The 16,224-nt window shown below is 35.9% G+C and overlaps 3 protein-coding genes across 4 annotated transcripts; 2 read left to right on the top strand and 1 right to left on the bottom strand.

Annotated features, from left to right (window-relative positions):
- Positions 1-1,305: 1,305 nt before the first annotated feature.
- Positions 1,306-5,273, top strand: LOC100815766 (putative leucine-rich repeat receptor-like serine/threonine-protein kinase At2g24130). Of its 2 annotated transcripts, XM_026125225.2 has the most exons (3): positions 1,306-3,378; positions 3,484-4,293; positions 4,634-5,273. In XM_026125225.2, exons 1-3 carry the CDS (start codon positions 1,749-1,751, stop codon positions 5,047-5,049), a joined length of 2,856 nt encoding a protein of 951 aa, XP_025981010.1. In that variant the 5' UTR covers positions 1,306-1,748; the 3' UTR covers positions 5,050-5,273. The 2 variants fall into 2 exon arrangements, with proteins under 2 accessions (XP_025981010.1, XP_025981009.1); XM_026125224.2 differs by having other exon boundaries at positions 1,306-4,293.
- Positions 5,274-8,390: 3,117 nt separating this feature from the next.
- On the top strand, positions 8,391-9,136 carry LOC112998795 (uncharacterized). Its single transcript, XM_026125226.2, has 2 exons — positions 8,391-8,734; positions 8,809-9,136. Exons 1-2 carry the CDS (start codon positions 8,611-8,613, stop codon positions 9,003-9,005), a joined length of 321 nt encoding a protein of 106 aa, XP_025981011.1. The 5' UTR covers positions 8,391-8,610; the 3' UTR covers positions 9,006-9,136.
- A 453-nt stretch (positions 9,137-9,589) lies between these two features.
- Positions 9,590-14,701, bottom strand: LOC100801923 (shikimate O-hydroxycinnamoyltransferase). The gene is made up of 2 exons (XM_003543661.5): positions 13,329-14,701; positions 9,590-10,573 (listed from the first exon to the last, which is right to left on the bottom strand). The coding sequence occupies exons 1-2, from the start codon at positions 13,734-13,736 to the stop codon at positions 9,662-9,664; spliced, it is 1,320 nt and encodes a 439-aa protein (XP_003543709.1). The 5' UTR covers positions 13,737-14,701; the 3' UTR covers positions 9,590-9,661.
- Positions 14,702-16,224: the final 1,523 nt, after the last annotated feature.

Here is a 16,224-nt window from a genome sequence, read left to right as displayed (position 1 = left end):
GCGTAATTAGCTTAAATTTTACGCAATCTCGTGTTAAGCGCGACCACCACACTGAGCGAGTGAGTCGGTGATCACACGCTTAGCACTCGACTCGTGCTAAGCACTCCTTCATGTATTAGACTTCTCCATGCGATTTCTTTGCGCTAAGCGAGTTCTGTCCACTGGACGACTGCGTCTTGCTGAGTGCATATGGCACGATGAACGAGCATCTCCAGATCTTCAACTTCTCTCTCAAGCCTTACTCTATGTTTCTTTAACAAATATAACACCAAAGCACTATAAATTCATCAGTTTAAATACCTATTGGACAAAATTTTGAATGATGTTAAAATTCTAATTATTCACATAAAAAGAAGCAATAAAAAAAGAAAAATCTAACAATTTTTATATGATTTAATTACAAAATATACCTATGCATAACAATTGTCAATACTCCATTAATTTTATGAATGAGATCAACACTATTTTTTGGTTCTAATTAATGTGTTATCGAGGAGAAAGAATGTTAACTCGTAGAGAGTCAATATTTTTAACAATTCTTACAGAGTGTTTGTAGAAAAATCAATACTTTTATAAAAAATAAACATTAAAATAATTTTATTATAAACTTCAATAGACTTTATCCAATATTTTTAATGTGATAACATTTCTCATATAAAGAATGTATAATATATATTTTTGTTATATGATCGAGTGAAATTTACATACAAATATATAAATAGACTCATTAAATAAAAAGATGAAGTTCACATTTTTATTAGTATATATAAGAGTGTAATTTCTGTCAAAAATCTATTTGATAACCTTTGGCCGAATTTATTTTCTTAAAAAACATGTAAAAGTGTTGTCTATATATAATATGATCCTATGAGTCCAAAGATGATTGTTTCCAATAAAAATATTTGTGATCTAAGATAAAATTACCTAAACAACTCATACAAGAATATTTAAGTATCATTACTTATCAAAATATAAGTAACTCAAGTCGATCAAATAAACAATGTGTCATTTTCAGATACAAAACTGTGAATTAACTAAAATAATATAGTTAGAGACCGGATGGCACGTGTGTTACGGCAGTATCCATCCACCACACTACTCGGGCATGATGTTCTTTTACAAATTACAAGTCCCACTTCTACCCATCCATGCTCAAACAGTGAAACCAAACAATAGTTGACGTCATAAAATTGTCAGCTTGGTTTTGGTTTGCATACATTGCTATATATGTGCCTAAGTGACGTTTATGACAACCACATTGCCTTGCACAAAAATGTGTTATTTCTTTTATTTATTTTTTTGGGTGCTGCGCAGCCATTCTTGCAATTTAAAATGTCCACTGGGACTATGTATGTATGTGAGTGCGCCTCTGTTGAAAGCATCAGCAAAGATTGCTAGCTGCGTTGGATATGTCATGCGCAAAATGTCATGTCCTTGTTCATCCATTAATTAGTACCGATACCCAGCCGGCACCAATTGAGTTGAGAATCTACTCATCACCTAATTAATTTATTTTCTTCCCCGAATCATCATCACATCTACTCAAAGTTTTCCATGATACAAGCAAGCATTTCCCACCTTGACTCACCACACTGCGTGATGTCAAAAATAACCGAGGCTGAGTTGTAGTATTCTCATTCTCAACGCCCCAAATGGGTGGCAGTAACACACTGGGGGGGGAAGAATCATCTGATACAAAAAGTGTTATATTATTATTACTAGCAAGTGTTTACGACCAATAATACAACATGGTTTTCTTACAAACCCTGTTGTTCTTCCTTTTACTTGTTGTAACAACATTTGGTCAGTCCATAACTCCAAGGCGGCACCATCCCCACCCTTCTCATTCTTTGCTCACAGATAAAGCTGCCCTTCTGGAATTCAGAAAAACAATCATATCAGACCCGCATTCCTCACTTGCTAACTGGGATGAAGCTGTTCATGTGTGCAACTTCACGGGTGTTGTATGTGACAAATTCCATAACCGTGTCACACGACTAATCCTGTACGATAAAGGTCTAGTGGGGCTGCTTTCACCCGTTCTTTCCAATCTCACTGGACTGCACTACCTTGAGATTGTTCGCAGTCACTTATTTGGCATTATTCCACCTGAATTTTCCAACCTCAGACGCCTTCACAGCATCACTCTCGAGGGGAACAATTTGCATGGCTCAATACCAGAGTCCTTTTCCATGCTTTCCAAGCTTTACTTTTTTATCATTAAGGAAAATAACATATCAGGTTCACTTCCTCCATCTCTCTTTTCCAACTGCACTCTGCTAGACGTTGTGGACTTTTCTAGCAACTCATTAACTGGCCAAATCCCAGAAGAGATTGGAAACTGCAAAAGCCTGTGGAGTATCAGTTTATACGATAATCAATTTACTGGGCAACTTCCTCTCTCGCTGACCAATCTAACGCTTCAAAATTTAGACGTGGAGTACAATTATCTGTTTGGTGAATTGCCTACAAAGTTTGTAAGCAGCTGGCCAAATCTTCTTTACCTTCATTTATCATACAACAATATGATAAGCCATGATAACAACACCAATCTTGATCCATTTTTCACTGCTCTCAGAAACAACAGTAATCTAGAGGAGCTTGAATTGGCAGGAATGGGCCTTGGGGGAAGGTTCACGTACACTGTCGCCGGCCAACTCACCAGTCTAAGAACCCTGCTCCTGCAAGAAAACCAAATTTTTGGATCAATTCCTCGTAGCTTAGCAAACCTTTCAAGGCTTTTCATTCTGAATTTAACATCCAATCTTCTAAATGGGACTATATCCTCTGATATCTTCTTTAGCTTGCCAAAGTTGGAACAACTTTCCTTATCACACAACCTTTTCAAAACTCCAATTCCAGAAGCAATAGGCAAGTGTCTTGATCTGGGTCTACTGGACCTGTCATACAATCAATTCTCAGGTAGGATTCCAGACAGTTTGGGAAATTTGGTTGGACTAAATTCTTTGTTTCTCAACAATAACCTTCTCTCAGGAACAATACCTCCCACATTGGGACGGTGTACTAATCTGTACAGGCTTGACTTGTCCCATAATAGATTAACAGGAAGCATACCACTGGAACTGGCAGGCTTGCATGAGATCAGAATTTTCATAAATGTCTCTCATAACCACCTTGAAGGTCCTCTTCCAATTGAGCTCAGCAAATTAGCGAAGGTTCAGGAGATAGATCTTTCATCCAATTACCTAACTGGAAGTATCTTCCCTCAGATGGCAGGATGCATTGCTGTTTCAATGATTAACTTTTCAAACAATTTTCTTCAAGGTGAGCTCCCACAGTCCCTTGGTGATCTGAAGAACCTCGAATCTTTTGATGTTTCAAGAAACCAGTTATCTGGATTGATACCAGCAACACTTGGTAAAATTGACACACTCACTTTTCTCAATTTATCATTTAACAATCTGGAAGGAAAGATTCCATCTGGTGGCATCTTTAATTCAGTTTCAACCTTGTCATTCTTAGGAAATCCACAACTTTGTGGGACAATTGCAGGCATATCCTTGTGCTCTCAAAGAAGAAAATGGTTTCACACTCGTTCGTTGTTGATTATATTCATTTTGGTCATCTTCATATCAACATTGTTGTCAATAATTTGCTGTGTAATTGGATGCAAGCGTCTTAAAGTAATCATCAGCTCTCAGAGGACAGAGGCAAGCAAAAATGCAACTAGACCTGAGTTGATTAGTAACTTCCCAAGAATCACGTATAAGGAACTTTCAGATGCCACTGGAGGATTTGACAATCAGAGACTTGTTGGATCAGGTAGTTATGGACATGTCTACAGGGGTGTTCTCACGGATGGGACACCAATAGCAGTCAAGGTGCTGCATTTGCAATCTGGAAATTCTACCAAGAGCTTTAACAGAGAATGTCAAGTTTTGAAGAGAATTAGACACAGAAATCTGATAAGGATTATCACAGCATGTAGCCTACCTGATTTTAAGGCTCTTGTTCTACCATACATGGCCAATGGGAGCTTGGAGAGCCGCCTCTACCCTTCTTGCGGATCATCAGACTTGAGTATTGTCCAGAGGGTGAATATTTGCAGTGATGTAGCTGAAGGGATGGCCTATTTGCATCACCATTCTCCTGTTAGAGTCATACATTGTGATCTAAAACCAAGCAATATTCTTCTCAATGATGACATGACAGCTCTCGTTTCTGATTTTGGGGTTGCAAGGCTAATTATGAGTGTTGGAGGTGGGGCTATTGATAACATGGGCAACTCTAGTGCAAATTTGTTCTGTGGATCCATTGGATACATTGCACCAGGTAATGTATGTATCTTTCAAAATTACCCAAAAATGAAAACCGTTTGAAGGAACATAAAACCAAGCTTGGTTAAATCTAAAAAAGGCCTCCTAGTGAGATAACTACCAGGGACCAAGTAATTTAATTAGTCTAAATCTATCACAATTTGACATAAACAAAAATAAGTGTTATAGATTGTTTTGGTAACTGTATTATCTCATACGTATACATACTAGAAAGGTAACACTAACACTCTTGTATACCATGCATTTGCTGTAAAGATTTTCCATAATTTTGGAAAAGTTTAATTTTAGTTCAAATAAGAAGCCATCAGTACACTCTTTCATACTTTGTCATGCAGAATATGGATTTGGATCCAATACATCTACCAAAGGAGATGTCTATAGCTTTGGCATTCTAGTTCTCGAGATGGTGACTAGAAGAAGACCAACAGATGACATGTTTGTTGGTGGGTTAAGTCTGCACCAATGGGTAAAGATTCATTTTCATGGAAGGGTAGAAAAGGTGATAGATTCTGCTTTGGTGACAGCCTCAATAGATCAATCCCGAGAGGTTAGAAAGATGTGGGAAGCTGCTATTGTCGAGTTAATTGAGTTGGGGCTTCTTTGCACACAGGAGTCACCTTCGACAAGACCAACCATGCTTGATGCAGCAGATGACTTAAATCGTCTCAAGAGATACCTTAATGGGGACACAACAGGAACTTTTGCCTCATCACTTGGAATTTCATCTTCCACTGTAGGTGGTGACTGGTGATTCATATTCTTTCAGCATCAGTTGTCTCATACTTCTGTTGAGCCCAATGGCAGATCCAATCTATAACCACAGAAGGATCAATTGAAAATTTACATGATGTATGATCAGATAACAAACAACTTTGTTATTTATTGCATAGCATGGCATGTCTTTTGCCGTAAGCCTATAATAAACATTAAATCATTACACCATATTAATCCACGAGTCAAGATTTCCCAGGGTCACGGGTCACTTTTTGACATCTCTAGATAAAATATCATTAGAATTTCTAAATGATATATGCTACATATTACTCATAAAACATGCACAAAATCCATTGATTTCTTTTCTTGCTCGCAAAAATAGCTAAACGATGAAGGGGCAACTTATTTCTTTAGGTCAACAATGTTGTGATTATTCAAAGAGTAAACCAAGTGAGGTACTCTGAGCCAGGAAGCAGTATTAGTTGAGTACTACTAGTTGTGCAGCCTAAAAGACATTACCGGTTAATAACATTGGGAAAATAACGATCCAGGTACAGACCAATTTTGCTTCTCAACAAACGACATTAATTAGCAATCATTTAAACAGTAAACTATTAGTACTGTAAAAAAATAGTACTGATTTTATACAGTAAACGACATTATGGACATTATTAAAACTTGCCAACGGAGGAAGATTATCAAATGATTGCACAAATCTATACCAAAGCCTTGAAGCCTTGTCCACATTATATTACGTAGACTAGCATAGATATCAAAGGGAATTACAGGCACTAATCATTAGCCTACGACAATTATATATGGAACTGCAAATGACATTTCATATTATCAAAGTACTCGAATTCATCAATTGTTGGTGTTGCTAATGCTTGCTTAATAAATTCATCCTCGACATTTTATTTTTTTGGGCTGTAGTCTTTTCAAATAATTCTCATGGCACCCCCTCTTAAATAAATTACCTAGCCCAATAGCTGATATCAACTTCTAAAAGAAACGACAAAAGAAGCAAAATTCAAACGCATTATAGTAAAGAATGTTATATTGGTTTTGCTATAAATATATGGCCAAGGAAAAGTTCACTATAACATTAGCCAACAGTTCCATCATGCCAGCCAACTCAGTGTCATTAAAGACAGAAAAATGTAAAGGGATAATCATGTAGAAGCAATCACTAGTGGATCTTATTATAAAACGCACAGAAACATACACATGTTGCTGTATTCTCACCCTTCATCATGATTAATCCAATCGCCCCTCCACTTGGGCATTGCACAATTTGCATTGACAGCGATGCAAAAAATATTTAAATGAGAAATTTCATAGTTTGCGCACCCAAAAACTATTGTACTCGTATTAGGATTCAGGTCCATTAAGTACCTAAATTATCTTCAAATTTACCTTCACATGACATGCCTCGATCCAACGTAGCATGTTCACAAACGAAGGGTTAAACTTCAGTTATGAACAAGAATCAACACGAGGTCACTGGTTTTGTGTTTCTGTTATTTATTATAAAAATAAAAACAAACCTACTCATGGAGGTTTGAACCTTAATTTACTCATCTCCTTGGGTTGAGGTAAATTTAAGTACCTCTATAAAACTCTCTTTGAGCCAAAAGTTTTTTCCTATCTTAGCCTGGGGTACCATTCCCTTTTCCTAAATCTTAATGAATAAAAAAAAGAGTATGAGATATATGGTCAAAGATAAGGTTCATTATTTTCAAATTATCAGTTCTAGGTTATTACTCAACATAATCAATTAAATTATTCAACAAACATTCTAGGTTTGAATTATAAACAAAGTAAGTGATTAATTTACCGCGTAACTAATTATTAGATAACTCACCTTTTTAACAAAGCATAGTTTTAAGCCTATATAATCGATTATAATAAAATTGTAATTGCGGAGATGGTCAAGTTTTATTCATGACAATGGAACAAGACACAGGGATCGAGTTGGTCTCTGAACCCAAGGGCATGTCTTAGTGTCCTGTACATAAGAGGAGAAAGGTGGGGATATTATAGGAACCTATGTAGAAAACGGGATTCTTGATGGATATTCGGTCAGAATTGTGGTGTGATGTTTTCAGGGGGAAAAGCCATAAAAAGTATACTGTAGTGTGTACAAGCCTGTGAGGTCTGTTGGTATGAAGGTGGAAGGAGTTATGATTGTCTTGTTGGCAACAAAGGGTTGGTTTCAAGGAAAATAAAAATAACACAGACTTGAACACTAGTAATAATATGTTTATTAACATATACTGTATAACTTTAAGTGTGGGTGGAAGAGTTGGTTGGGCTTTTCGTCGAACACATAAAGGGCATTGCTTCTGGCAATGGGTAATGAGGAACAGTGGCTTGCAATTCTGCAGTACGAACACAAAAGCAGAAACAGCTCTTCAAAGTCATTTTATGTTTACCAACTTGGCCAATCAAAGAGTCTAGGAGACTAACAAGACAAAACACACAGAATACAGCTTGTCATCACAATCAAGTGTGAGGCTAATAATTAAAACCAAATTATCAAAACTCAGTCTAAAGCTTTCAAGTTTCTGTGCATAACTTTCATCATCATATTCTTTTTCTTCTTAGTATGTCAAGTTCCTTAATTAACCCAATCAAAATATCCACAGTTTCCATTATAATCTTGCAACACACGTACCATAAACCAAATAAAACACCAAAAATTCATAAAAGATTTCAACATGGGCTTTGCTGATTTCATAAATATACCTTGGGCAATGGGCGTGTGCTAAAATGCTTACCAGGGACAATTTTTAATTTAATTACGTTGAAGGACTAAGTTGATAATGCTGGCCACATGTTGTTAGCAAGTAAAAAGAAATAAAAGTGGCATATTCTGTTTACTAGGGCTATAACTATAGCATCCCGGACTTGCCAGAATAAATCAATCATTGTTTACATCCTTCCTTTTTAGTTTTTCTAACTTCTGCGCGGTTACGAAGAAGATCTTAAGTTTGATGTTTATTTCACTATTAAAAAAAAGGGGGGGGGCTGTAATGTTTGGAGAATATTTACTTGCTGAAATTATTCCAACAATTTTATGACTCAGAAAAGTGCAAGTGAAATACGTTGTCATCTCATGTGCTCTCCACTTATTATTTTGGTGTTCTGTTGACGGAAGCTTTTCAGGCAGGCATCTGATGCAAAGTAGAGAGCTCTGGAGCACTCTGCTTCTCCTCGAAGCAATCCCATTACACACATTGCTTTTAATTTAATAAAACTATTGTGACCTTAATTTATTACTCGATATCTGCATAAATTAACTCTTATATTGTTTTACTTTTACTTTTTTATTATTTTTCCCGTTAATCCATAAACATGTGCAAGAACATCTCATTAGAATCTACGTAGAGGCAGAAAATCTAGGTAAAATTTGAAGTTTAAAACTCATTATCCACATTGTACAGTTAAACAAAACATGTATAAAGGAATCGGGTTTGGCAGCCATTGCTCATGTGTCATGTTTCTCTTGTTTTCTTTTACAATGAAGTAAAGCAAGCGTCTGCATGTTCTTTCTTTGAAACTCGTTAAAGAATCCAAAATATATTCCGTAGACAAGATGGCGATAAGATTTCTTACATGGTTCCTCTTTGTTTCATGTATTCAAGCCATTTCAAGTTCAGAACAGACACTTGCAAATGCAAACCCCTCCAACTCCAAGACCAACATTGTGCATCCCGTGGGTAAGAGTTGTTTAGTTTTAATTGTAGATATCCTCCTCAACATATTATAAAATTATTTGAATTTCCAACTGCAGACAAGTATGGAATCATAACTGAGGACAAGCACGATCTATCTTATGGCTCAAGAACACGGAGAGGACAAGGAGCATATGGGGGACAAGATGTTAATCACCGCCCCAGCCACAACTCTGCCACGTCATTTTTACCATGCATCTCAACTCTATCTTTAGCCCTCGCTTCAATCCTACTCCTTCCCTTCTACTTGCTCTAATGACTAAGATTCTGATGTATAACCATCCTTACCTATTCACTCTATGATAATATTTTTGTAATAGTACATTTTTGCTTAATCCCCTTATCAGGACTTTTGTATGAACTTGCAATATTAATGTATGTTTAAAATTATGCCAATCAAATGTTTCCACCACACAATTACAGACGCAAATCGTTGATAAGTTAAACTGCTTTATCAGCTCCAAGATCTATCCCCCGCAAACTTTGTAATGCAAATTACTATTGCCAAAATGAAATGTTGAAGAAAAGCAATCATGCGAAATTAAGGAAGACGCTGAAGAGTATCTGGACGCTATAACAATGAAAGTTGAACCTATATATGGGGGCTTCAAACTCCATAATTAATACCGTTCTTCATTACTCATGACTATATAGAGAAAAAAAGACACCAAGCATTCAGAAATGCAATCAAATATCCTGGGATGGTGAAGGGGAGACGGCTTGCACTGACTCACAAATCTTGTCCACAAATGTGACATCAAGTCGATGATACACTTGATTCAAAGTTCATTTGTGCTTACTGATTATCACGCTTTGCCAAGGCATAGACTATCATCAATATTGTGTAACCGGAGATATTTATAGGGTTCGTGAAAAAATACTTTAAAAAAAACTGAGAAATGAAAAAACACTTCAAATGTCATCATAAAACAATTCCTGAAACACTTTCATTTGCTCAGGCGGCAGAGCAATTGCCAACGACAGGCTCCCATCATTTGTTGAGCTTGGGATTATGAAAGATAGCCCCTCGTATGCAATCCCACCAGGTCCCATGAAAATGGGTCTTCCCCAACCAAAGTCAGCATCATGGATTGGAAGCCTTGCCCAGCTAGTGATACCAAGATTTGGACATCTAAAAGTATGTGCTCCACGAACAAGGGATTTTAGATCAGGCTGCAGCTCTAGATAGTCAAGAGCCGATCTCAAATATTCATTGTCCATTCGTATTAATGCGTCGTGGATTCTGCTAGCAGCATACCATGTTGGTTTTGACATGAGATCACCAGCCACTGCTATGCGAGTGGTGGTGAAGATGACATTGCCAAAGTAACCATGGGGGAGGGGAGGTTGCAGCCTCGCCCGTCCATCGGTTGCAATGTACAATTTGGTTTCTTGGTCATCAGGAAGTGCTCTTGCCTTACAGACACTTCTCCATACATGGCCAGCCAACATCTCATAAGAGCTGTAGCTGATTGTGTTGCCATCTTCTCTGGACTTACCCTTGAGGGTGCTCAGTTGGTCACGGGTCAATTTGAAAGTAGAGACGGCAACAGCAGTACTGTCAGAGCCTAATGGTTTTGAGGGTTGCAGGGGAGTAGTCTTCTTAGTGGCTGGTGGGGGCTTGTATTCAATGTGATCAAAAACAGGAAGAGGTGGATCCCGGGCACGGAGTAGTGTCCTGTCAATGAATGGGGGGAGGGAAATATCCAAGCCACGAGCAACATCTGACCATGCATTGATAAAGTGAAGACCAGATGCTCCGTCTGCTACATGGTGTTGCATACCAACACCTAATGAGACCCCTCCACATTTGAAATATGTTACCTGTACACAAGTTTTGATCAAAGATCATTTCTTAAAATATGACAAGTACCACCTAAGATTAATTCTTGACTTAATACTAATTAAGGTCAGGCTCAGGTAGCAATAAATGCTAGCAAATAACCCAATTAAAAGTTTATAATATTAATTGAAAGTTTGCAAACTAATTTCTTAACCAGTACCTAAGGTTAACAAGAAACAAAAAAAAAAAACTTTTTCACCTAAGTCAATGGAGCTACTGCTCCCTCTTAAATACTCCCAGATGTGTGAAATTCTAATGCATATAAGGTGTACTGTTGCCCTTGTCATTAAATGCTTCAAGGAAATTCAAAGCTTCGGCCTACATCAGCAGTTTAATCAATCTTATATATTTTCCACGAATTCGTGAATCGTGTCCAACATCAACATCATGGCAATTTCATCAAGAGAAACGGCAACTAATTTATCACATTTGAACATTAATTTATCACAAGGAAAACAAACCTTTCTGGTAGACCTAACCTTAATTGATGCTACGCCTTTCTTAAATTAAAATTTGTTTTAGCTCTTAGCCTGTTTTCTGTTTTAAGAAAATAGCATATGATTCTTTTCTTAAAAATTATTTAAATTTGTATTTTTTTTTATTTTTTATGATTTATTTTAGGATTATCTGTATATATTATTTTCATGACTTGTGAGGGAAACCTCTAAAATTGTGCTAGCGTTAAGGATGAAGAATTTGGGTAGTTTAGGTGAAACAATGAAGGTGGCTGTTCAGCTACGAACAACTTTCTCAACAAAAAATGTAAAAGTTCTACAACTAATATCCAAACATAGATGAGTGGTTAGAACGCTATCAATTAATAGTTTTATTTTAACTTTTAAAAAAATCATGAATTTATAGTTGAATATACTATTTTAACAAACTATACAATAAAAATAAATAAAAACTCATGCCCGGCATCTTTTTTTCATGTCCAGTCCTATTCATTAAATTATAATATTCATTTATTAAGAGTGATTTAATTTTTTGAAGTTTACTTTTCTTTAGAGAATACCATAATTTTCAAAGTTTTCTTTTCAATTTTAAATTTATACATTTTTGCTTAATTAAATATCTTGTATAATTTAAATATTTTTCTTTAATATTTATTTAAAAATTTATTTTATTTAATCATGCCTTGAATTTAAAAATATCCATACGATGTACGATACCGATATAGTATGTACTATGTAGTTACCACCAAATTAGTTATGAGGGTAGTTATTCAACATCGTACTTTCATCCAAAAATAACAGGAAATAGTTTTAAGTTTATAAAGATTTTAAAATAAAAAATGTAATGAAGTTGAGATATTTTTTAAAATGCTAATATATTAAATGCTTATAAAATTTTCTTTTACTAGGGGATAAAAGAAAGAGAATATGTATGGATAAGAGAAAGAGAATGGGTTCTCACCTGTTTCCCAACAGTAAGTATGCAAGAATGTCTTTGATTTAGAAAAAAAAAAATAGATGGAAATAAAGAAAAATAATTTTAAAAAAGAGAAATAAAATGAAATATTGTGTTGTCTGATTTAACAGAAATAATTGAAAAATAATATTTTTGTGTTAAAAATGATTTTTTTAGTCTAGAAAATTGAATTTTTGAACCTAAAAAACCAATTTTTTTCTAAAAAAAAAATTGCATCAAGAATCAATTTTACTAAAAACAGAAAGTTGGAATTTTAAAATATGGACTCAACACTTGTAACTTTACTCTCATATAGCAAATTTCACCACCTTATTTCCATGTTCGATTTTTTATTTCTCTTTACACATCCAAACACAGTCTAACTGTATGTACATATGCTCTCCAGGGCGGGGATGTCTCGTGCTGGACCCACCATTACCAACAAATACTTTTGTGCTTTAATAAGGATAAGGATAAGGATAGATTATTATATAGAATTATATATATTATTATATTATACAAGAGAGAAGCATAACTCGATATATTATAACTTAACCTCCAATCATGTCTCAATTGTTTCTTTCCATCCTTTTGCTACATAATGTAATTGTAGTAGAGAAGTTTTAACATTTTAATCATAAAATATGTTTACTATGTCATAAAACTCTTAATAAATTGATATAATAAATTTTGTATATAATTTACAATAGTATCTGTTAGCCTATGAGGGCGTATTCGGCAATCCCGCAGCGTGTTTACAATTTTACATATTCGGTACAAAGTCAATAAGTTCAATTCATTGATGAAAATGCAAACAAACAAATTCTACTTATTTCGAAATTTTAATAATTTTGATAAAATATAAAGACATTATAACCATGGGTGCAATTCCGATAAAAAAAACATGGGTGCAAATGCACTCCCTCATTATTCAGCAAAAATAAAATGCACTTCCTCATTTACAAATAAATATATTGAATATGTATCGTTTGCTTCTTCTAATTTTTTATATTTAAACTCTTACCCCATTCTTTTTATAATAATAAGTACTAATAGATTATCCCATGCATGGACCCCATCCCCTTAACTTAGGGTCCTAAATTCAACATTTGGGCAAAATAATTCATATTCTATTATTGTCGAAAACATTTAATGTTAACTAAAAAATAAAATAATAAAAATGATTTTGGGTAAATCAAAATTAGCATGATACTATTAGTAGCAGGATTTAAATAAAAACGAGAGAGAGAGAGAGGTAGTAGAGAAAAGGCAAAAACTCAAGAATAAAAATGAAGTAACAGAAAAAGGAAAAGAAAAGGGAGGGACCTGTAGCACCAACAGCGGATAGGAGTGGATACCGGCAGAATAATCCACGGAGGGGATGAGCTGCCGGAGCTCCAGGGTGGGAGAGAAGTCGCCGAAGTCCTCGATGGCGGCAGTGGTCTCAGCCTCCACGAAGAGCACGCCCTGAGCGTCGCAGTATATCTCCACGCGCCCGTCGTCGTCCCGGCGGAGGCGTGCGGCCATTGGGTAGAAAGGGACCAAGACCTTGCTCAGAGCCTCCTTCATCACCTTGGCGTCGAAGAAATTGGAGACCCCGTTTGGCCTGTAGAAATACACGCTCGGCGTGTGGAAGTTCGGCACCACCAAATCCACGTTGGAGTTCCACAACGCCCTCCGCGGCGTCTCCTCCGCCGGCCGAACCATGGTGGATTGCTTCACATTGATCAACATCTCTCACCCCACCAAAATTAGATTAATATCGTAACTATTACAGTAACGGACGGGAATTAATGTTTAATTAACTTTTGGGGGAAAGGAAGAAGAAAATGGGAAGCGCAAATTAAGATCGATCGGGTTGGGATTTGATGATTTTTCTCTTGGGCTCAACTATATATAATTATAATTATTGAGGTGGTTGCCGTCTAATCACACTCTTCTGCTCATTCAAGTCATTTAAGAGTAACAAGTAATTGACCCGCAGGCATCTTCACTTCACCCGTCCACCGATTTTCCTGTTCAACTTCAACCCGTTTATTCGGATTCGGTCCCATCGTTGATCCTACACCAATCAATGCATTCCACACTTCTATACTCTTTTTTATAATAACATCTGGATACCTAAATCTCAATTTTGCTCTATCTTTTTGGAGCCACCCACCCACCCACAATCATTTATTGTCTATGTCAAGCCCTTTTCAAAAGCTAGTAAACACGGGTTGGTTGGGTGAGATGACTTCTGGAAACCATCATGCCTTCAAATCATGGAAACATGTATTCATCAATGTGTTTTATTTTAGAAAAGCCAAAATAGGGTTTTGTGCCTTTTATATTCCATTGCCCAGTCAGTGCTAATGCAATATGTAGCCATCAAATTGGGACACATAACTCTCTAATATCTTTTCCCACAACATCCTGGTAATTAATCACCTGCCTAGATGAACATACAATTTGAAAAACAAACTATTGCATCGTGAAAGAGAGGGAAGAGGTTGAAATTTGGTAAGAAACAAAAAAAGAAAAAACAATGAGTCAAAAATTTGATTATCTGATGTTGAAAGAAAATAATAAAGTTGAGTGATAAACATCCTCCCCCTATCCATTAACAACCCAATACCTCTCTCTTGATCTCTCTCAGTGCGTGGTGGTTAGAGGCTGATGGCAGGGGAGTGCCGTTGAAGAGGCTGGGAGATATTGAAAAAAGGGAGTGTAAAATCATGTGCTCTGAAGATTAATTTGTAGGGTATCTTAGGGAAAGGAATTACAAAAGGGAGTGTATTAGCAGTAATGGGAAGTGCAAATAGAAACTCCCTTACTGATTAAGTCTATTTTCAAGCTTACAGCTAGTCTCCATGTTAATGCTTTTTTTTTAAATAAATAAAAAAACAAAAGAGAATAGTCCATTTAAGGCAGCATTAACAAAAACAAGCTAGCCAATTAGGAACCCAAACACCTTTGGATTAGACCTTGGGCTTTCTGAGCTATAGGCATTTAATTATTCGCTCATTAAATGGGTTGAGCTGGGATGTTACTTCCTGCACCTCCTATTTCGCTTCCTGCACCTCCAAAAAGACTCTAATGGATAAAAATGCCCCTCACCCAGGCACCCCCTATTACGGAATGATCAGAAAGAGTATTTTACTCCATAATAGTTATTTCAAAATATCAAAATCATATTTCATAATAGTTATTCCATAGTAGGTTTTCCATATTATCTATAAACTTCAAGAATAACTATTCCAAAATATAAAATTCATATTCTAAAATAGTTATTTTGGAACTGTATACATGATCCAAAAAACCTATTTTAGAATAGCTATTATGGAATAGGATGACCACCTTCTCTACACCCCTTTGCTTCCCCCAATCTCCATGGAAATCAATCTTAAGCAATGTGTCACTCATTATGATCCCACAACACAAGTCACTTGCAAATGCTCCCAATTTCTTCTTCAATTTAGGGTTTTGACTTCCAATTTCATTCTTGTCCATGGATTCCTTCTATGTGAGCTCATCTCACTATGCTTCGATTTCCTTCTTTGTCGCACCATCACGCGCCTCCATCAACACCTTCGCACCACCACACCTCCACCCAACACCGCACTCCTCCACCAACACCCTCGCACCACAAAAGGATCTTCCCCCTCCTTTCTTCCTTTAACTGTAAAATTAATCTTATAACTCTAGTGACAACTTATATTGATTTAACTTTTGAAAGTTTGCGTATATTATCTATTTTAGAATCTACAAGTTAAACAATAAATTAGTTCTTTTAATATTTAACTATATTTTGGAGATTAAATTTAACATAAAATCAATAGAATTTAAGAAACAAAATCAAAACATTCAATTATTCAAAGATTAAATTGATAAACTGTTGAGGTGTTTGGCAAGTGTACCAAATCGCTTTAAGTAGTAATCCTCGGAAGTCTGAGTATCGTTTTCACATGGATTTTATTGCACTTTATTGAATACTTTTCAATTTGTAAGTAAGAGGTAAATATTAAAAAAACAGGAATAGGCGCAAGAGTAAATTGCTACTATTAGATCAAATAGTTTAGAAAGATAATTGATAGAAATGCCAAGACCAGACAAACCCAATTGGTCTACGATGCATGTAATTATGATATTCATTACCAATGCAATTGTATTAGTTCTACCCACATCTATTAATTTTACTTGCCCCTGATGCCTCACGATGACAAGCCTATTTTAACTACCT

Source organism: Glycine max, chromosome 13, assembly GCF_000004515.6.
Source record: "Glycine max cultivar Williams 82 chromosome 13, Glycine_max_v4.0, whole genome shotgun sequence".
In the NCBI taxonomy this organism is placed as follows: Eukaryota; Viridiplantae; Streptophyta; class Magnoliopsida; order Fabales; family Fabaceae; genus Glycine; species Glycine max.
Note: the sequence above shows the minus strand (reverse complement) of the source record. Positions and strands in the feature narration are given on the sequence as shown.

Excerpts from the sequence above, each read along its gene's own strand:
- LOC100815766 (XM_026125224.2), top strand. The coding sequence starts at position 1,749 with ATGGTTTTCTTACAAACCCTGTTGTTCTTCCTTTTACTTGTTGTAACA. Across the intron at positions 4,294-4,633 it reads CATTGGATACATTGCACCAG|AATATGGATTTGGATCCAAT; the intron begins GTAATGTATGTA and ends TTTGTCATGCAG.
- LOC112998795 (XM_026125226.2), top strand. The coding sequence starts at position 8,611 with ATGGCGATAAGATTTCTTACATGGTTCCTCTTTGTTTCATGTATTCAA. Across the intron at positions 8,735-8,808 it reads CAACATTGTGCATCCCGTGG|ACAAGTATGGAATCATAACT; the intron begins GTAAGAGTTGTT and ends TTCCAACTGCAG.
- LOC100801923 (XM_003543661.5), bottom strand. The coding sequence starts at position 13,736 with ATGTTGATCAATGTGAAGCAATCCACCATGGTTCGGCCGGCGGAGGAG. Across the intron at positions 10,574-13,328 it reads ATCCGCTGTTGGTGCTACAG|GTAACATATTTCAAATGTGG; the intron begins GTCCCTCCCTTT and ends ACTTGTGTACAG.